The sequence below is a fragment of the Nyctibius grandis genome, chromosome Z (assembly GCF_013368605.1).
Source record: "Nyctibius grandis isolate bNycGra1 chromosome Z, bNycGra1.pri, whole genome shotgun sequence".
NCBI classification, from domain to species: domain Eukaryota; kingdom Metazoa; phylum Chordata; class Aves; order Nyctibiiformes; family Nyctibiidae; genus Nyctibius; species Nyctibius grandis.
Window position 1 is genome coordinate 84,972,176 of NC_090695.1, and position 22,101 is coordinate 84,994,276.

At 38.9% G+C, this 22,101-nt stretch overlaps 1 protein-coding gene across 4 annotated transcripts in view; it reads right to left on the reverse strand.

The window, feature by feature from the left end:
* MSH3 (mutS homolog 3) overlaps positions 1-22,101 on the reverse strand; it is a 143,747-nt gene that overhangs the window by 72,506 nt on the left and 49,140 nt on the right. For all 4 annotated transcript variants that reach the window (XR_011050092.1, XR_011050093.1, XM_068423375.1 and 1 more), the window contains exons 11-13: positions 18,643-18,727; positions 17,951-18,060; positions 6,552-6,684 (exon numbers count right to left, since the gene is read on the reverse strand). Coding sequence is in view for 2 of the 4 variants with exons in the window: in XM_068423375.1 (XP_068279476.1) it covers positions 6,552-6,684; positions 17,951-18,060; positions 18,643-18,727 (328 nt within the window). In the remaining 2 variants the exon portion in view is untranslated. The remainder of the gene's footprint in view (positions 1-6,551; positions 6,685-17,950; positions 18,061-18,642; positions 18,728-22,101) is intronic.

The following is a 22,101-nucleotide window of genomic DNA, read 5'->3' on the forward strand; positions in this document are numbered from 1 at the left end:
CAGCCTTGGCAATCTACTACGGACACTGGAAGTTTTAAGTGACTGACAACAATAAGCCTAGAAGGAAAATAATTTATAAGGTTAATTGCTGTGTTCACTGGTTTGCTCTATCATAAAGGCTATATTAAACAAAAATCAAAGAAAAATCATTCCTGGCCATTTAAAATGTATTCAATCACATGGGTAAGTAACTGTAACTGAAGCAATCATAAAGCCAGTATCTGTTAGATACTCTCCAACTAACCCAAACCATGGCTGTGTGCTGAAGAACTGAACTTGTCATAGCAAACAGGCAAGGCTGGTAGATACTTGACTAAAGGAATATGCAATTTAACCATGATATTTCATGACATTCAGGAAGGCCAAAGAGATTACATTCTGAATGTTTCTGGAAAACCCAAGTTCATCTTTGTTTCAGATCTAGGTAAATTAGGGATAGAAGAGACCCATTAGGTGGGTTCCCTACAACTGCTCAGTTCTTCTGCATGAGTTTTCTTCTTGCCTACTCTCGGGCCCTTATATCCCAAGAAACTATGTGCTTACCATTTCCTTTCAGAAACTAATCCATAAAGCAAAGTATCATCATGTAAAAGTTTTAACTGATAGCCTAAATTTCCCTTCCATTAAATTAATCCCAATATATCTAGTTTTACTCCTTTGTATTACACTAAGTCAATGCCCTTTTTGCACTTAACACCCTTCAAATATCTCTAAACCTCTGTTCTCCTTTAATCATCAATTTAACCAAGCTATAATCTTTTAATCTTTCTTCATAAACAATCCATTATTCAGGCTCATGAAAACTTTAGTCCTCCCCTGCACTTGCTGCAATTTATCAACATCTTTCTGAAAATCTGGAACTTCCTTATTCTCTCTTGTAAAAGCTCTGACAACAAAAGAAAGCAAAATAATAAAGCAGTAAATCTGTCAATGGCATTTGAAGTCAAAGCACGAAGGAAAGGTCTGAAGGACTAAACAAATGATAAATCCAGGCTTGGACTCTAAGTCAAAGTAAAATACAGTATGACTGACTGCATCATCATCAACCTTGATGCAGATAAAGGATAAAATTCTGCAAGAATTCCCTTGACTACAAAATGTACTCAAGGAGGCAAAGGCTGAAGCCTTGCCACGTGAGTGCAAACTAGGTCTCCAACAGACAGCATTTAGTGATTCAAAGGAGAACCGTGTCCAGAAAAGAAGAATGAGCAAATATGGGCAGTAAGAAATACATCAGTTGGGCAGGTGGTGTTTGTTTTGTTTTTTTGTTAAATTGTTCTAAAAAAAACCAAACCAAATAGGGACTTAATTAGTACACTTCCTATATGAGGGTGGGAAAAGGAAAATATCTGAAGAATACATAAGAACACCTGTCTGAGGTGTTCTTCAATAAGGGTGGTGAGGCTGGTGAAGGTGAGGTTTCAATAAGGGGAGGAAGCTATATTTCAAGGCAGTGTCACCTATAAAAGAATCAGCAGGGGAAAAAAAAAAAACCCACAACTTGGTTGTGTACAAAAGACACTGTAAACAGCCCCGAAAGTTACCATGAGATTTCTCAAAGGATGCTTAATGAACATGCTGAAGCTTCTCACAGCAACTCTGATAGCCTACACAGCGTAATAGTCATGTAATGACTTGAAACCTGTTTGACTCTTCTGTGAGCTACAGTTTACAGTACCTTTGGAGAATGGGAAATTCAGCATGCTTTACTGCAAACAACTTTGCTAAACACAACATTCTCAAGAAAGAGGGTGAACATACCCCTTTTGTGCTTACTCAGAGTATTGCTGTTTCCCCTGGCTTGGTTTTAGTAACACTGCAGGACTTTGCATCTAAAATTTAACAGCTCAACTGCAGAAATGATTTACTAAGCAAACAGATAACTTGGAACAGATGCATAAAAATAACTCTGAAAAGCTGGGCTCCATTAAAGGGGGACTGATTCCATTTAAATCCTAAGTAACCTTACAAAAGATGTGTAGTTGTGTTATAAATTAGAAGCTTTTAAAATACAGTAAAAATGGTTTACATAAAGCAGGATTAATAGTCTTGCATTCACAGAAGATTCTCACAAGCTTATTCAATGCTATTTTTGAAGTCTGATTTTGAAATGCTATCAATGATAGCTACAGCTTCTCTGGCACTAGAAAAATAACCTCAGATTTGACAGTCATGCCAAATAGTGTTTTCAACCAGCAGTTTATCACACTGTACTGAAAACGGTATGGCTGCCACTGAGAAGAACGCATGAAAGACGCACAGCAGTACGCCAGGTCTAACACCCTTTCAACAACAACACTGAAAGCAATTTAGCCTTGTCTGCATTAGTGAAATTGTTTCCAACAGATCTAAAGGGGAGCCACAGAGATCCACAGCTGACAGCCACTGACCCCTCCAAGTTAAAAGAATTTCAAACTAAAAAAATGGGAATTGAAATGCAGCATACGTTTATCACTCCTTTCAAACTGTAATAACTACCTTTATGTTTTTAGTATAGTGAGCATACTATTTCTGGTTTAGGAAAAATGAGGTATTTAATTTTAAGGTCACTATGTCCCGTTGTTATGACACTATTTATATTAATCAGCTTAATGGGGAACAATTTGCTCAAATCAGCATTTAGTACTGCAAATCTAAAAATATCTGCTATGCAAAATCTTTAAAAGATTAAAAGTATAGTATATGCAAGATGTCCACACTGGTATCATAGAAGCACAAAGGAAAAAAATTAAGATGTGCTAGCTGAAGTCAACAATATATTAAGCTATGGGGAGGATTTATTTTAAACATTCTAAACAAAGAGGTAACTAATTCCCTGAGCATATAGGGCAGGTATTGATTTCATAAGAGAAAAAAAAAAATCAGAAATACAACATTTTCTCTGAATCTTCTGAAAAATCACACCATCTTCAATGAAGTATCAAACACACCTTCCAGGGAAGGGCACATTTTCAGCATCATTCTGGTTGACAAGCTTACATGAAAGATTTTAAACACTTAGCACCTAGCTGAGCAGCACCCTTCTCCTCTGAGGAGTCTGAGCACAACAGTGAAGTAGTGAAGTATTCACTGGAAAACTGAAAGGCAAATACCCACCTTGTAGCAACTGCCTGCTTTATTTCGCACAGGTAACCAGCCTGGCAAGTGGGCAGCAAAGTTTTAGAGACCGATTCAGAACTGAACAGGTTTTGCCAACTGCAGCAACTTGTGAGGAATTCCGAACAAGAGAGAGCCTATGGCTGAAGTTAGGAGCAGAACAAACTGAAATGACATTTTACTACACACCCTAGTAAGGTCTGATTATTGACCTCACTCCTTGTGGAGGAGTTCAGCAAAACAGCTTCACTTCAATGTGTTCTGTAACTTCAACGACTATTTGCTGTGATGATTCCTGTCCACTTCGGTGACTGAGCTTTAGTCAAAAAACAATGTTTACTGAGTGAAGGGTACAAATAAGATAAACATTTATGGATCAAGCCTCTATAAATATTTATCTTCCGAAACACACTGCATGAAACCAGGCATGAAACCAGCAAGCAACAGCAGGATTGCCCTGTAGGGCACATTTCTAAAAGTATTGATGGCATGCTTACTCTGTACTGGTTTTTAGACATACTCAAGCACAGGTCTCTGACTGCTCTCTTGCCATTCTGTGCACTCCAAGGCAAGGCTAAGCAGTAACCACTTTAACTGAGACAAAAAAAGTAGGGTCCTGCCATTCGTATTTCCCACTGTCCTGAGATGTAGATCACAAAAGGAAATGCATGTGGCTTAAATTTTGTTCTACTAGTTGGTGGCTCTCTCCAGGGCCTAGAGGGCATGGCTGAACTGGCTATGGAAAACACTGAGCCAATGTGTCTTCCAGTAAGATCTAATTGTACATCAGCTCCAGGCACTATTTAGACAAAACTCTTGACAATTCCCTGTCTCTCTGTTTCCTTTTGAAGTCAACTTCTGAATGTTACCAAGAAGTCTTCGAACACTTCATCTCCAGCCATCCTTCTCTTGCCATAGAGAAGGGTAAGGCCATTCTGCTGTTGAGAGTGTTTCTGCCTGGCAAGATGTCAGGTGCTGGAGCTGCAGGAACTGAGAACAACCACCAGTCCTTGCATTAATTCCACTCTCCATAGCAACAGTAACTTTGCTCTTATCTCCATAACCATTCCCACAGTCCTTTTCCAGGCTGAGGCAAACTCAGAGCACGTCATACGACCTCCAAGGTAATACCTAATTCCCACTACAAGAATGCTGTTCTAATTCCAGATTGCTCATATTTGGGGGTACATGGGCAATGGTTTTTGGTGGTTTGGGAAAGTGGGAACTTGTGCAGGGTCAGATTAACAACTGACAGTTTGAATGATGCTACCAGACAAGAATCTTTAGCATACTTACTTAAAAAAAATTAACATTCAGACCAGGATAATGTACAATGATGTTATTTACCAGAAAAGCTCCCATAAGGATGCTCTGCCTTGCAAAGTCAGTTCCAAAACAGAGCATTGTTTTGACTTAATTTTTTTTCTGTATCCTCTAGAGGTTACTAGTGCAAAGTGCATTGCACAGTAGTTCTGCAGTGGCTGATCTGAACAAAAGATGTTTGGAACAACTGAGACAATCCAGCCACCTCTGTACGCTTGAGAGGTCTCTGTAAAACATACCTCCTCAAATTACTAATGTCACTGAAGTCTAAAGAGCCTGAACGATGAAATACTTCTAACATTCACCTATTTTCCCTGCAGCTGACACTGAATCAACAAGCCTGCATTACAGCATATTCCTTTAGTTAAGCCATCAGTGCGCTCCACTCAGTTTTGGAACCCTCATTGGGAATGAAACTGCAGGGAACATCATTTTGAGCATGTGGGAGATGGACATCTGGAATTAACAGAACTGGAAAGGCTCCTAGTGGGAACTGAAATGGCAGCATTTATTGGATATTCTGGGGAAAAAAAAAAAACAAACCAACATGAAAATCATTTACTCTGTGTTCTTGAATATGTATCTGCTTTGCTCCATATTCGCTGTCTGTCTAGACTACAGAATCTGTTTCCCAGAGTCTGCTTTTGATTCTTTATTCAAAACAGACCCTGTCTTTCAGGGACACTGTCATCTCCTCAAAGTCCTTAAGATCTTCAGTGCTTTGGGCACTCTCCACAGTGTTCTGCAATGGATGACAAACTAGATTTTTACCAAGTGAAGCTAATTCATCAAAGGAAAAGTGTGTGCTTGGAGCTCTCTTCCCCCCCCATTTACCCTTCTTAAGGATTCTGCTGGAGCACTTCTGTCCTGCAACTTCTTTCCAACATCTGACTCACTGAACACATATCTTCACACTACACAGTGGCTGTTGTTAAGACAAACTACATTGTCACCTCATTCCAAAAATCCCATGAAAATCAAGCGCCTCTGAATGGTTCCACTTAAGTGCCGGCTTTAAAGCTGAGAAGAGTAAGCAGCCCTGCAACAGGAAGGGACACCTGAAGAAACAGATACAGACTAGTACAGGGGGAAAAAAAAAAAAGCACAGGACAGCAGTGTAGGATTGCCAGGATGTTGTGAAATACAGACATATCCCTACAAACCTTATAACATATCATTCAACCTGAAACGAGTTAAATATTAAAAAGTGAATTTATCTAATCCCTGGACAGTTGTTTTGAAAGAACAATTGTGTCATGTGGACACTGCAGATTTTAGAGGATGATGAAGTTGGTGCACACTCCCTCTTTTCACAAACTTCATTACGGCTGGACCTCTGTTTCCATTAATTGAAAAATGGAAGTCTTTCCATGTGCCTAACACTGCAACACATCAGGGCTTTAAAAATTATACAAGAATTGAGTTTCAGATTTTCAGAAAGAGGAAGTCTTTGTGCTGTACCATCCAAAGAAATTACAACTTTGCTCTCCTTCTACCCACCTATTCCTTTATCTAAAACAAACTGTCAAAACCTCTAAATACAACAGTGAAATAAAAGAACATGAAGTACTGCACAGGTGCTATTAGCACATTAATCGGCTTCAACTAAGAACTGTCAGTGTCTCATTACAAGTAATTCTTATTAAAATGTGCAACTGAGATCCAAATTACAGAATTTATGAACAAATTAACATTCATTTGAAAACAGCTAACTATAGCCAAGTGGTTTCACTTGCAAGTGTGATTTTAGACAAGCATAGAGAATGCAATGCTTTGTTTTAAAGGGAAATAATTGATGGTGCAAGGACCTATTGCACCATCCCATCTCACTGAATCCAGCCAGTAAATCGTGCGTACCACAGATGTTTCTCCTGTTAGCATTAGCAATACAATGTATGTATTCTAGAACCCTGCTCAGACATTTATTCTATCAGCACATCATCGATAACAAATAAAATAAGATTCTACCAAAGGCAAAAATAATTTTTATAAACTTGCATCCCTTTATTACATCAGCCTCACTCTTGCTAAGAAGAAAATATTTTTAAATGAACATGCAAAAACTATGGAAGTACATGAAGATAGAATGATGTCATCTAGAAAACAATAAACTAGGGTAATTATGGGTATACCTTTTTGTGAAAAACACTGCAGAGGCCTCTCTCTATATCTGGCAGCTTACAAAGGAGATTTCGAATCTGGCCAAACACACTGGATTCTGACAGCAGAATTTCAGACACAGCATCAAGCCGGGCATTTATTTCACTGTAAAAGAATAACCATAAGAACAATAAATAAAACTTGTGTTTCTCTGAGGGGAAGGCATACAGCTAGTGAACTCTTTTCCTTTGGTTTGTTTTGGCTTTGTTGTTTGTTTGTTTGTTTGTTTTTTAACTGTGACTAAGGCCACATTCTTATGAGTAGGTAAGTAGAAGAATTAAGAAATGCTGAGGATCTTGGGCTTTCATTCAAGAGGCAAGCAAGATTCTGGACATAAGCTCATTATCTCCTCTCTATGCTCAAAATAGCCAAATATACACTTCAGTGCCCACATCTACATGTTCTTCTAGTGGTACATAATATGAGCAACACTGAATATCCAACCCTAAATTTGCAGACCAGCACCTGGAGGAGGAGCAGGGGAGTTTACATTTGAACTCTATGTAGCATACTTTATTCCAACAGGGTATAAATAATGGTTGCAATTTTGCCCCTCTTCTTTTGATCCAGAGCAGCAATTGGTAATTACACGAATCAAAACCATGTTGGGTTTTTGGCTTCGCTTCTTTTCACAATCTGTAACGTTTCCTGCTCTGGCAGGGGGGTTGGACTCGATGATCTCCAGAGGTCCCTTCCAACCCCTCACATTCTGTGATTCTATGATTAATATCCATATTTCAGGACTGAAGTCAATCAATGAGGAATCAGTTTTTCTGTGAAGAAATAATTTCACAGTTATTTGCACCCGCCTTACAATCATATTCTTACAGCCACTGTCAGAAGAGAGCTTCAAAATGGACAACGTACTGTCAAGGTTCACCTTTATCTACACTGCTGCTAATGGCACAGCTACAACTTACCATATATCCATGAACTGGCTGCAGATTGCAGAACTACGGTAAACTCCATTTCTGCTTTTTGTGCAACCAAAGTGCCTCAATGCTGCTTTCTAAGAAAGACTGAGATTAGGGGTACATTGATGCATCCAAAACACACAGGTTAGGAGTTTATTTTTGGGAGCTAGTGAACCAAAGCACTGTCAGTGCATGCAGCCCAAAGGAAACGGAGCGAAAGGCAGCGAGCTCACTGTAAGACAGCAGTGAAGGAGATGTGTCTAAGCTGAACAGCACGATTCCTCTGAATGCAGCTTTTCCATGTCCAGGCTTTATCTCTGAGGTAACTGTGTGCACTACAAAATAGAGTCAACTAGGTGAAAGCTGTGCTAAGATTTGCTGAGGTTTCATGACAAAAACACCTGCTGCAGATCATTTGTTTCCCCAGAGACTCCACCAGCGTGCTGGCATTCGTAAAGCTCCCAGCAAGTAAGGCTGAATCTGAAACGTGATTTTCCAAGAAACTTAAGCCCAGGCCACATCTCACGGACAAGCGAGATGCTTAGAGCTCAACCAGCACAGAGGGATAAAAAGCAAGGATATGACCAAAATGTAAGATTTCAGGGAAGACTGCCTGTCTTGCCCATGGCTTTTATTGGAGAACTGCCATGCCACTTGCCACTATAGCTGCTAACAATCACCATCCATGAGGAAATCAACGAAATTAGGGAGCTCCACAGGTTGCAGACATTACAACAGACTGGCAAGTCAGAAGCCTCTGGGCTAAAGAGAGCTAAATCTAAGAGTCCTTGAAATTGTACTACCTGGCATGTGAAAAGGAGAATGTCATGACTGGATGTGCACTTGGATACACATAAATCTAATGGCATTTAAGTGCCAGGATTTTTTCAGTGACATACTGCTTTATACTAAAACAGTAAAACCATCCCCTCATCTGTCACAAAGGACACATATGCATTCCCAGGGCAGCCTTGCTGTATGATACCAGGATCTGCAGTGCCCCACCTGCCACCATCCAGCAGGTAGATGCACTCCTCCACAGCCATTGTTTGAACTGGGGACACACTCTCTGCTGTCTTGACCCTGGGCACCTTGGGAACTCACTCTGTTATCTCTGAACTGGACAGCAGACTCTCAGATCACATCACAGGACCCAAAACATTCCACTATCCTAAAACACTGCTTTTCCCCAGCCCTGCAGAAAACAGAAATGTCAGACTTTGTAGGCTCTGCTTAGCAGGTCACAAGAATACCACCTTCTTCCCCACCACCGTTCCACTCCTCCAACAATGTTAAATCCACAAAATTAAACATTTCTCCCACTCCTCTGGACAGCCAGGCAACCTGCAAGCAACAGCAGCAGAGAGCAGGTACCGTCAGTGCAACTGCTCAGACCTATAGTGGCTGTTTTCAGCACAGAACACATCCAAGCTTTCAATCCGATCCTTAAGAGCCATAAATCACGTATCTGGTGCAGACTGGCAGGGTTACTAACAGTTATGCAACCACATAACCAAAGAGCAAGCTGTCGGCATCCACACAGCATATTCAAGACAGCAGAGATTTAAGCTTTGTACATCAATTAGTGAGGCACTCTATAAACTACAGCTGGATAATGGAAAGGAAATAGAGAAGTGTTAATACCAGTGACAAAGTAATAAAACACCTCGAGTACGCAGCTTTGAAGCTAGCAAATGGTTACGCTGAAATTCTGAAAGGTCAGTGTCATCAGCCACAATCACATTTTCATGGAGAATTATTAAATTCGCTGTACTTGAGACCCTGGAATGAGTGTTCTCTCTGTACCCTGCGTGAACGAGTACTGAACCATTAAATTACAAACACATGTACCTTAAAGAAGAAAATAACCTGTATTTTTATTACAAAAAGCATGTGTAAGCAGCAGAATTCTGTTCCAGAACACTGTCACTTAATTTAAACAGCATGATTATATCTATACGGCCAATTGAAAACACACAGCAATATGTAAAATAGATGCAGACATTCAAAAAACTCCTCCTTTCAAAGCTTAATCTGCACTTTAATCATCCTCACATATGGCTATGTTACTGTAGCTCCAGTAATCTAAAACTAAGCATCCATACAGTTTTTCTGCTTTAATCCCACAAATAAGAAAAGGGACAGGAAAACAGCATCCAGTATCAAACGACCTAATTTTTTTTTCCAGTCTGTAAACAAAACACACTGGGATTCCTATTTCAAAAGCCAGGAATTACAGTGAAGAACTCTGTAAAATCACACGTGCATGAGAGAGGAAGGAAGGACAGGGAAGAGAAATGATAAAAAAAGAGACAGATAATGAATTTCAAAGTATGCTTTTAAACTTTAAATATTTATACTTAAACTAATAAACGTTTTGTTGAGCCCAAATATATTATACTGATCAGCTGTTAAACCACCTCAAAATATATTTTTTCTGCACTGCACAGTTATTCAGCACATTTGATGTACAGCTTGGGGTTTCTAATCTCTGCACGATCTGGAAAAAATCTCAGCACTAGAAAATTTGAATCTAACATTATACAAAGAAACTCAACAGCTTATGCTAAGAAACTGTCTCACGTTTTATAAACTGGCTACTACTTCACTCTCTATTTAGGTGTGATATTAGCCTCTTCTTTCCCATCTGTATAAACCGTGTCAGCAATCTGAGCTCTATCCAATTTTCCAAACAATCTTCTGTGAAATAATGTAACATAAGTCAGTTGAACAAAAGCAATACGCTTACTTCTGCCGTACTCACAATCTAAGAATAGCATTATTAATACAACACTAAAAACACTTTGCAATGTATTTAAACATAACAAAATCTTACTGCAGAATTTTTTATTCTAGCCATTTAAAAGAACTAGTTGAAATTAAATCATGAGATACTCCCCTGTATTATTCTGCTGCCAGAAAATTAGCCAATACGAAAATATTTGAATCCTGAACTAAAAATTATTTTGCCAAAGCAGAAGGCTGCAGATATGAATGCACTGCACCGAATTAACATCTGAACATCTTAATAATCTAAAGGGCATTGCTGGTTCCTACTGTGCTAACAGATCTGCTTCTCTCTTGTACCGTGAAGCAAATCTAACATTTTTAGATATGATGATGTATCGTTACATTTAAAGCCGAGTGAAACTGATAATGTAACTACTATATGAGAACTGCAGAAAATTTTCAGTCATATAAGTTTTATTTTTACATAAGATAAATAAATACAAATTTATTAGAAGTCTCTTAACATATGATAAATGCATAAAATATGAGTTCATTCATCATGGTAAGGACATAGCTCAAGTACAGTGAATGTATGAAACTGAAATTTATTTTATTCAATCTGTTTAGAGACCACAGTGATATGTAAAACTACCAGTCACAAGAACCCAACACCTGAAAAAAAATATAATGAAGAGTATGAAAGAACAAACATTGCTTTCCATGAACCATATTATCTAGATCAGAGCCTAGAAGCCTCCTGCCTAACTACAGCATTTCAAAGAAAGAAAATGTCTTACTTAAACACTGGGAAAATGCAAGATACACATGGGTATCAATTGTGCCTGAGGAAGTCTCTGAACTGCAAATTGCTGGAAGCGGAGAGAGTGCTCTGGGGAGGTAACATTACTCAGTTGCCCTGTTCTCACTCCCTCCTCTGATACTGGCTACTTTCAAACACAGGACAAGGTGAAGGTTATTCTGTTGCTTTGTATTTTGCCTCACTTACCCATTTTTTCTTGACCTTCCTTCAGAACACAGTTTACAAACGAAGAATTTATAAGAATTGATCAAGTTAAAGGCCATGTTAAATAGTACAGAGTGTTTTCTGCTTTAGACTACGCTCTTTCATAACAAGCAATTAAAGCCATCAAAACTCAAAGCTGTCTTAGACTTACCACTATGCAATCAATAAACTGTATATGTCTTTTTAAAGAACAAGCAAACAAAAAAAAAACAGCCTGCAGTTGGCTTTTTTACTTAAGTGGCTAAGTTAGAATCTGGCTAACTTTATGGGATAAATCTTGAATTGTTAAATTGTGCTGTGACCGCTGTAATTCTACGCATTAGCAGCAATTAAAAAGTACAAACGAGGGTAACTAAATCATAAATACTACAGTGAAATTTAAATGAAACCTAAGAAAATTCAACATCCTTCTGAATCTGTTCACTTGTTTTCCTATATGCAGGAGAATCAGAGTAATTTACTCTCAAAACTCCTAATGTCTCATACCCCTCCAGAGAGGTCCAATATTCCCCTAAATAAACATGCAGCCACAAGAAGACAATACTCCTGAATGGAGCTCAAATACTTAACAGCAATATACAAGTACTATAAACTTTGTCTTCACATCTGTTAGGAGAACGTATAAAATATGCAAATGGTAATCAAACACTTTTGTTTATGTTCACACACAATATATTTCAGCTATTTGTGCCAAAAAAAGGGAGCTGTTAGCTACTTTAGCCAACATGAATGAATGCCTGATTACTACATTTATAAGGAGTTAGACACAGCATTCAATGGTAGCAAAACACAGCTAGCAAGAATGAATGAATACATGTGATGATGTTGCAATCTTTTTCTTTCCTACAACAATTTTGAGATCTCGGGCATATGCTGTAACCAGCATTTGTGCATTTTACGTTGGCACTGATGCTATAGAATCTTTATTATTGGGAGGAAAATTTATCCTGTGAAATTCTGCTGTAGGATGGATGGATTTTGTTCCTAAATCACCGCTGCAAGATTCTAACCCAGCTCTGGATGATGATGGTATCAAATGGGAACCAGTTTAACTCTGAATTAAGATGGGTTTCTTTAAAGACCTTTAGGTAGTTTGTTTTACTGCACAGATCTCTTAATTATGGGAACAAGGACAAAGTCAAGCTTGAAAGACTTTCGTTTAGGACTGTACTTTGTGTAGAGAAGTACAAATAAAACAGCACTCAGTACATCCAAAGTGAGAGGATTTAGAACAAGCTATTTTTATATTAGGAAAGACATGTCATTGCCAGCATCACTCTAAAGAGACCCTCTTCTTCCCAATTCTACAGTACATCTCTTCCCAATAAAAGTCATGTCGCATTAGTAATACTGATTTACACTCTTTCTCTTCTTTAGTTGTAGATAAGGAACTGTATGCAGTTCTGAACTGTGCAGTTCCGAATTTGCTAAAGCTACAGTCATTCTATGCTCTTGCAAGCAAAGTATATTCAGACTAATAGAAATATTAATACTATCCTACAAGGCTTCAAAATCAGCCTCAATAAAATCATCATCTCATCTGGAACTGGAAGAAATGGGACACAACAAAGGCTACTAGAATCACACAAAAAAATGGAAATCCTGTTTTTGAGGGGTAATTGACAATTTGGTTTGTCTAGCCTGCAAAGCAAAGGTTAAAATGTTTTTGGTAACTCTCTAAATACATACAATCTTTCTCCTTCCTTGAGATTTAAACATCAGCTTTAACGAGAAAAAGATCAAATTAGTATAAATTGACTACAAATAAATGCAGGCAAGGAACTACACAGAGTTCCAATCATTAAAGTCCCATATTAACTTCTGGCAAAGTGTGTCTTGGAGACCAGAACATGAATTACACTGCAGTAAAGCTGAAATACATTGACAGGTTGGGGTGAATCTGGGGCCAAAAAGGTGAGCTCATCTTAACGGAGCTTTAAATGTTTGATTCGCTGATACCCCTTGCAGCACCCAAAAAGAGGCTTCGTTGCCATGTATTTGATATGGGATGGAATACTTTTTAACTAATCAATTCCATGCTTCTGGACTTCTACTAATGGCCTGGAGGAATTAAGAGAAACTCCTCTGTTCCCAGCCTTTTTCCATGGCCCCGGCAGCAGAAATACCAGCAGGGTGCTGGACATGGGAGTGCACTGGGAGCACTGAGAAGACGCTGAGCCTTGTGGCTACGCATTGCCACCGGCTCAGGGTCCACACTGAAAGCAGGGAGAGGGACCTCGGACCTCCAGGTGGGGTGGGCATTGCAAACTTCTAACTCAAAAGTTCTCTGTTAACAGCAGAGGCCCAAAACGTTGATGAAATCTTTGACCACCATTCGTTTCCCATGTCACACTACATCATGTTAGAGGTTTTTAATGTTAATGTTTTGCTCTACATTTGCTCCAGTACATTGAGCATACTCTGTGGCTTGCAGCACACCAGAACTGACACACGTATCCCCAAAACACAGATGTGAAGTTGTGCGTGGGCAAGAAGGTTGGGTTTTTTTCCTATTTCAAGAGAAGCTGACAAGGACAAAGCCTATTCACCCCAAATCCCTCGGCAGACTTTCCGTGATGGAACCTGCGTGACTTCTAAACTCTATGTTTAGGACATTCTGCTCTCCATAATCTTATCATTAACCTCATTACATTAGCTTCTGCACATCATACGCAACATATTAAAAAACTATGAGAGTCAATAGAATATTAGAGAAATATAATTTAGGTACTTACGGATCACTCAGTCTATTTAAGCTACTTCAAACCACAAACACCCTTAAAAAACAGTAGGTATCATCACAAAGAGAGAAAGAGCATTGTGCAAACTAGTATGTTCACATCACACGTACAACAAACATTTTATCACTTCCAGTTATCCACCTCCCACACCTAAGCTTTTAAAATTTTGTACTAAATACTTCTTTAACTCATTAACTAGGCACTTCTGCAACAAAGGCAAACACCAGCATTTTCCAGGTTATCTTCCACTTATATAGCAAAGTCTCTACCTTCTCCCTGGCTACAGTACTAGAAATGACACTTCTTGATGTCCACCCACTGATATTTAAAAGATATTCTACCTCTCCAGGAACAGACTAAGGAGAAAAAAAAAAAAACAAAACAATCTCTCTTATGCAATGCTTTCTATATATACGGGCCACAGAGTTCTCTGCATAGGAATGGAATTCTACACATATGCCCCTACAGCAGCTATAAATTGCTCGGTATGATACATCCATCATTTATCTCAAGTTCTACTTCAAGCACCTAGTCACAACTTTTATTAGCTTTACAGTCTGATCTAATATGGAAATAATAAACCTCCATATAATTGTGCTACTCATCTGCCCTTTTCAGTTTTGAAATCTTTGTGCCATTCCAGCCGACCTTGACAAGGTCAAGGAAGGTGTTTGTTTGATCTCCAGGAAACAGATTTCCTACAAATTGTGCAAGAATCAACAGCTGAGCAAGGCACAGCCACAGATTCATAACAAGGAAAAGGATGCAGTATTTGTTCCACAGTTGTCTATTCTGTTTGGACTCTAGACTGGGCAAGCAGCATTGCTACAGCTTGGAGCCAGTCATGACACTTAGGGAACAGGAAAGGGAGATGCAAAGATGAGGGTGGGAAGGAGTAACCATGGATATAACAGAGACAAGGAAAGACATTTTGCAGAGATGAGGCTTCAGATTGTCCACGTGCAGGGCAACAACTTCTTTACACTTTCTTTTACACCACTACCATAGGACAACATATCCATAACATACAACAACAAAACAAGAAAGATGCAAACCAGACCCAAGCCTGCTTAACCAGGCCGATGTTAAGCTTATCCTCTTCCTGCAGCTATTCAAAAAGCAATGACTGTTTCACATCAACTTCAGAGGTTCAGAGATGAATTTTGCATCAGGAAAGAAGTTATTTTTAAACGTTGCACCCATACAAAGACAGAAAGATCACACTGTGTTACAACACTATCCTGAGACCAGTCCTTAGCCCTTTTGCTGTTGTGTATGATAATACACAGCTCTACTCCTTCTCCTGCTGAAACTCCATTGCCTCACAGGCAACGTTTCATTCAGTCAAAAATGTTCCAACCAACTCAGCTTTCTATTTTCTTTTCTTTCCACTCCCCTTACAGAAGTTAAGGCAAGAAGGGCACTCAATGGAACTTACACTTCAAAGGCAAGATAGGCAAGGTGAGATAACACTTCTGTAATCCACAAAGATATAACTCCTACAAAAAACAATTACTCTCCCGATTCCTCCTAAACAGCTCAGTCCTCCATGACTCATACATTCTTATCTCATCATCTTTGTGCAGGTAGGTGAATAAGTGACGACATTACACCTTCCCTGGTTAAGCCATTAATTTTTTTTTTCCGAAATGGCACATGCCTAATGCTTAAAACCTCTTCTTGGAAGTCTCTACATGTATTACATCACCAATGATCTAATGGATATCTTCAAGTTTGCCCAGATGAGCTGTCTGTACACATTCTGCCTTTATTCAACTTAGTGTATGGTTTCTCCCCTGGAAATTTCGTCATCATCCCAAGTGATTTTCAACTATAAGGCATAAAGCAGTAATTACACCCTCTCACTTTCTGATACACCAAGGAAAATGCACCTACCCAGTGACTGGAAAAGATGCAGTACAGAAATTTACTTCCTCTGAAAATGTCACTCCAGGAGGCATAGGTGAATTACAATTACAGAATGTTCTTTAAGTGCACTTGTGTGCGCTACTGGAAACAATACTTCCGAAGGTCTGATGCACTAAGTACATGAAATTACAACTAAGAATCAGAAAGGGAGTAACACGCAGAAACAAAATAGCTTTTTTAGCTTCAACTGAGGAGTACGGTCATCTCCAACCATAGAACTACCTTCCATACTGAGAACGAAGGCTGAAAGGGGAAGTATCAATCTCTAGAAGTAGCAAAGAGCAGAGGAGAAAGAAAAGAAACCAAAACTGCAAACTTGTAAAGCTGGTTCTGCACTGAGACAAGGGAGAATTTAAACTAAATTTACTGATTGAGAAAGAAGGTCTGGAGTCCCCAGACAAGCAGTTTTCTATTCTCTGTGTCTGGATAAGAACTCTATCTGTTTTACTCTTGAATGTTATTTCACCTGCTGCATCACATATGTGATCATTTGGGAGCAAAACAGTTAGAGACACTCCATTTCAGGTCCCCATCCTCAGTGCTGCCACCACACCAGAACAGAGCCTGTGCTCTGGCTCCCCCCGCTGACAACTTTACAAACAATTCCCAAAAGGTCGTAAGGTGCCTCAAGGGCAGGAAAAGAAATAAACTAATTTATTTCAATTTATTCCTGTAAAGTCACCCAGAAATTCTATCTATATGCTTTTAAGGTGAACACCAGGCATGTAGTTAACTTCCATAAAGTCTAATATTATTTAGGATGGTTACTTTAAAGTGGGTAAGATATATAAAGGCCATTATCAGAAGGATTTTTTAAAAAATAAAAACGTATACTGACATCAGCTCCTTAAATCCCTGCCAGAAACTGCAGCATGAAGCAGTCTAACCAGTAGGGCTCCTAAAAATGAAAAAGGTCTCCAATATTCTAAATTAACAAAATAGGAGGGAAAACTAGTTATGTGCTTTTCTTACACTACTGAGAAAAAATTCTTACAAAAAGGCCAATAAGAAAATTAAGCAGCGGTGTCTCAGGAGTACAGTGCTTTAACATATTAGAAATTTGACAAGGAAAAAAATGCTTCTGTAGAAACATTTGTGAATTGCCAGCAGCAAGACACTAAAACATTGGTATACCTCACTATTTAAAACTGTTAAAAAATTAATAAAAATTAAAACTGCTTAATATATTTACAAGAGTAAAACAGAGGGAAAAGTTATTTTAGATAACCAAACCAAAAGGATTTTCTGTATGCTACAGCTGAAGTGAAAAAAAGTGACAATTGAGAAAACTCTACATTGACAATGCTCAGAGAATGCACATTCAAACGAATAGATCCAAAAAGCTTAAAATGTAGGCAACAAACATTCCATGGACTCAATACTGTTATTTCCTACGTATTCAAGTACAACAGTCCCATAAAGCCTGCAAAGAGAAATCAGAAAAGATGGAGTCCATTTCAAAACAGAGACAGGTAAAAACAAGCATGATAGTATTACAAAATAAAGCATTTCTAAAGCATAGCTCAAAATACAAGAGTGAACAAACAATCATCACATTTCAGAACTAACAAAAATAAATACTTTCACATGCAATACATCGTATATAGGGATAACAGAAACATCCACAGCTACTTTAGAGTAAATTAAATACATTAAGAATGCAAACGGTTGTGAAGCAAAAAGGATGCCAAACGTTAATTGGGAAGTTTAGGAATAAAACCTGTTCCAATAGCAGGTAATCCTCATCCATTGTCTGGAAAAGAATACTGAATTAGAATGGTACCCAGTCTGATTTCTGCATAGGAATTTCTAACTTGCTCCAAACCTACTACTCTGAACTACTTAGATGTTCTGCACCCAAACAGAGCGGTTTAACTCTTTCAAACCTATATATAATGTCCACATCTTCTGTCATATTTCCTGTGTAAATTCTACTATGGATCTCAGGTCTTCAGGAAAAATAAATACATTGGGCATACTCAACATCATAATTTTAAAATACATATTTAGCCCAAGATAAAGAACTATCTCACCTGCTCTTCATGAGGGGCTGGGTTACCCATTTCTTCAATCTCCGACGCCCAAAGGAAGTTTTAGTATGATCCAAGACCCAGAGTAGGCTTCCTTTTGTTTTCATATCAGTCTAAAATAATAAAAATAGCATAATTATTTTTAACTGAACAATCAACGTAGTGAAAGGATATTCACCACACTAAAACATTCTGTTTAGGCTTTAAGATAGGGCAACTGCATGTTTGTTTACTGATCTTGTTCACCAACAACGCTTTACATAAAGTAGCTCCAACAGTCATAAGATAAATTTAAGTACATTTTTCCTTTAGTCAGAAAACCTTTCTGGAAAATGACTGGAATAAATTAAACAAGTTAAATTAAGTCTGTGCATAAAGGTCTGTGAAAAGAAAAAGAAAAAAGCAAACCCTACTGCAGTCATGTCACTTAACTACAGTTGCTCAAGAACTCAAACTTTAGGAAAGTTCTTTGCTAGTCGAAATGCAATAAGGTTCCTTACTCATACTAAAAGCCAGCGCAGGTTAAATTTCATTTATGCCTCTGAAATAGTGATCCTCCTTCAGATTGATCCCATTTAAAATAATCTAAACCTTCTCGGTGAGATTTGCAAATTAACTAACTTCATTGCAAACAGTATGTCAAACAGCTGTGAAAATCTCAGCACTTATTAGAAAAACATTACATGTGTCCTTACCTGATTCTGTAAAATTTCGAGATTTTTCATTGTTGTCCCATTAATTGACATGTATTCAGTTTCACTTGACAACCGTTTGAAATTGCTGGGGAGAGGAATTTCGTATGTTATATTTTAAATTCGGGCACAGGCGTAATGGTGAAACACTGTCAAGTTTCTCACATTAGAGAATTCATTGCTTATGCAAAATAAAAATCAAGCAAGGAATTAAAATCTATTCAAATAAATAAAAGAACTGAACACTACTAACTTCTTTTAATTTATTGCTTGGGAAAACAAGATTTATGACTCGCAGCCCAGTTTCCTACAATGACTCTGAGAAAGATCAGAATAAAATCCAGCTCTAAATGGTTAAGGAATTACCCCTTCTTCAGTCTATAACGAAATTGAAGTAGTATGTGCTTTTGTTAGTGTTCTATTATGATCACTGTAGGATTAGGGTCAGGGATAGGACTAGGAATTAATACTTCGAGAGTGGAACAGGCTTTTAACACAACTCATCATCAAAGCAGCATACCAAAATACATGTTCTTAGTTTTTACTACTACTACAAAGTTAAATAGGCTATTAGTGCAACTATTTAGGAAAATAAAAATAGGGTATGTTTAAACTATTTGATTTCACTTTTAATATGAAATAACCATGATGAGAATTACTTGACTTTTTGACACTCCCTAACAGAACAGGATGAGATCAACCCAAAGGTGTGTTGGTTTAGAATCAACATTAATAGAATAATTGCATTAGACGTGTTATCGTATTAGATATGAAAATTATTTCAGTCTCAGACATACACATGTGGTAATCGGAACCATGAAGTGAAGTGCAAGACCCTCACTAAACGCTTCTGACAAATCAAGTCATGATTGTCTAGGTTAATCATACTGCTGATTGCCCTTTGCACAAAATCTAGGACACTCTCCATTGTCTTAGACTAAACAGAATGACTTGCTGGATAGGATTTAAAACCACTTTCTTGACTTTTCACATAATTTTTTTCAGTACATTCAATTTTAAACTCTCCGGGGGAGCACTAAAAGGCTCAAACTTTTCTGTTAGGCACATACAGCTGCATTATTGCTATATTAAAAAAAAACAGCACTAAAACTTTCATAAACACGAAATATTCAGAGACTAATGTTATATATTTATGTTGTATGCAGGTGTTTGGGCCTGCTAGCAAATTTGTTCCTAAATTATCGGTCAAATTATAAGTATTTTCCACAGAATTAAAAAAAAAAAAAAAAAAAAGTAGATTCAACTGAATGCCCTCAAGAAGTTCAATGATAGTTTGGAAGTACAGCTGACTCAGAACTGTACCCGTAGTCATAATTTTTCTGCTCTAGGTGCTATCCCAGCAACCAATGAAGTTGACCAGAAAAACAAAATCTTGGAGGCAAAAGCAGCAGCACTTTCCAAAGTACACTATTATAAACAACAAAGCAATACTTCCTTTAATTATCTTCAGTCACAACTGCTAACTCTGGCAAAAATTAAGTACGAATGATTTCTGCTTGGATCCCAATCCTTATGATCAACAACAAATCCTGCTCGCTCTTCTCCCGGGCAACTAGCGATAGGACAAGAGGACACAGCCTCAAGCTTCTCCAGGGGAGGTTCAGGTTGGACATCAGGAAGAATTTCTTCTCAGAAAGGGTTATTAGACATTGGAATGGGCTGCCCAGGGAGGTGGTGGTGTCACCATCTCTGGAGGTGTTTAAGAAAAGCCTGGACATGGCACTTAGTGCCATGGTCTAGTTGACAGGGTGGTGTCAGGGCAACGGTTGGACTCGATGATCCTTGAGGTCTCTTCCAACCTGGTTGATTCTGTGATTCTGTGATCTCCTAAAGCCAGCTGGGTTATAGAACCATGCCTTTCCATCTCTTCCTGAAAGCGAAAAGGATGCTTTTGGCCATTTCTATCAACCCTCAATCACCCATAAGTGAGTTCCAAGATTGTGGATTTACTGGCTCTAGTGTTTCCCCACTTCACCTGGCTTCAGAGCACTTTAGACAGAGAATATTCTGTTCACAGCAAGCTTGCTCTCCGTCAGTATTTAAGACAACTAACTCTGCTCCGTTGCAGAGTATATCTACTATTCTTTCAGATTCAGATATGTTAAAGTTGTTCTCACAGCATAAATTATGTGTATTTTATATTATCCAGGTGTTTCCTTTATCTGAGTTACTCCACCCTGCTATTAACCCTTGCGATTGAGAGCTTATAGTATATGAATAATAGCCAAGATCAACTGCAGTATATGCCCAACCAACAATTCCAGATGTCACAGCACAGAACATGTTTTGCTTCCATACCCCCGTCTTCCTTCAGCTTGGCATCAGAACTTGACAAAAATGTGAACAAAGACAGACTCTTTGTAGGGAATTCAGGGACCAAATGGCATAAGAAGGTGTCTGTAAACAAATATGAAGTCAGTGCTGGATTTGAAGCAAGGGTGTCAACACCCTCCTTGTGAGAAATTCCAATGTGCTGCTATCAGCCATCTCCTGCATCATTAAAAAGGCCCCTTCATGATCACTTCAACTGGATCACAATGCAATAATTCCTTCTGTAGATTACAGTGTGACCTTAGTTTCAATGAACAGACTTGCAACTGTCTCAAGTACTTGAACAGCACAAAACACAAGTGATGGAAATAGCTGGCAATTCCACCACTGAGGAGCAAGGCAAGGTAGGATCATGTCATCTGGGCCAAGAAAAATGAAAAGAGGAAACAAAGAGAGACACAATCTTGGGCGGGGAGAAATTTAATGAAATATAACAACGGCAAGTGTAGAGTCCTGCATCTGGGCAAGAACAACCCCATGTATGAGTGCAAGTTGGGGACAGATCTGTTGGAGAGCAGCGTAGGGGAAAGGGACCTGGGGGTCCTAGTGGACAGCACGATGACCATGAGCCAGCAGTGTGCCCTTGTGGCCAAGAAGGCCAATGGCATCCTGGGGTGTATTAGAAGGGGTGTGGTCAGCAGGTCGAGAGAGGTTCTCCTCCCCCTCTACTCTGCCCTGCTGAGGCCGCATCTGGAATATTGTGTCCAGTTCTGGGCCCCTCAGTTCAAGAAGGACAGGGAACTGCTAGAGAGAGTCCAGTGCAGAGCCACGAAGATGATGAAGGGAGTGGAACATCTCCCTTATGAGGAGAGGCTGAGGGAGCTGGGTCTCTTTAGCTTAGAGAAGAGGAGACTGAGGGGTGACCTCATTAATGTTTATAAATATGGAAAGGGCAAGTGTCATGAGGATGGAGACAGGCTCTTCTCAGTGACATCTCTTGACAGGACAAGGGGCAATGGGTGCAAGCTGGAACACAGGAGGTTCCACATAAATATGAGGAAAAACTTCTTTACGGTGAGGGTGACCGAACACTGGAACAGGCTGCCCAGAGAGGTTGTGGAGTCTCCTTCTCTGGAGACATTCAAAACCCGCCTGGATGCGTTCCTGTGT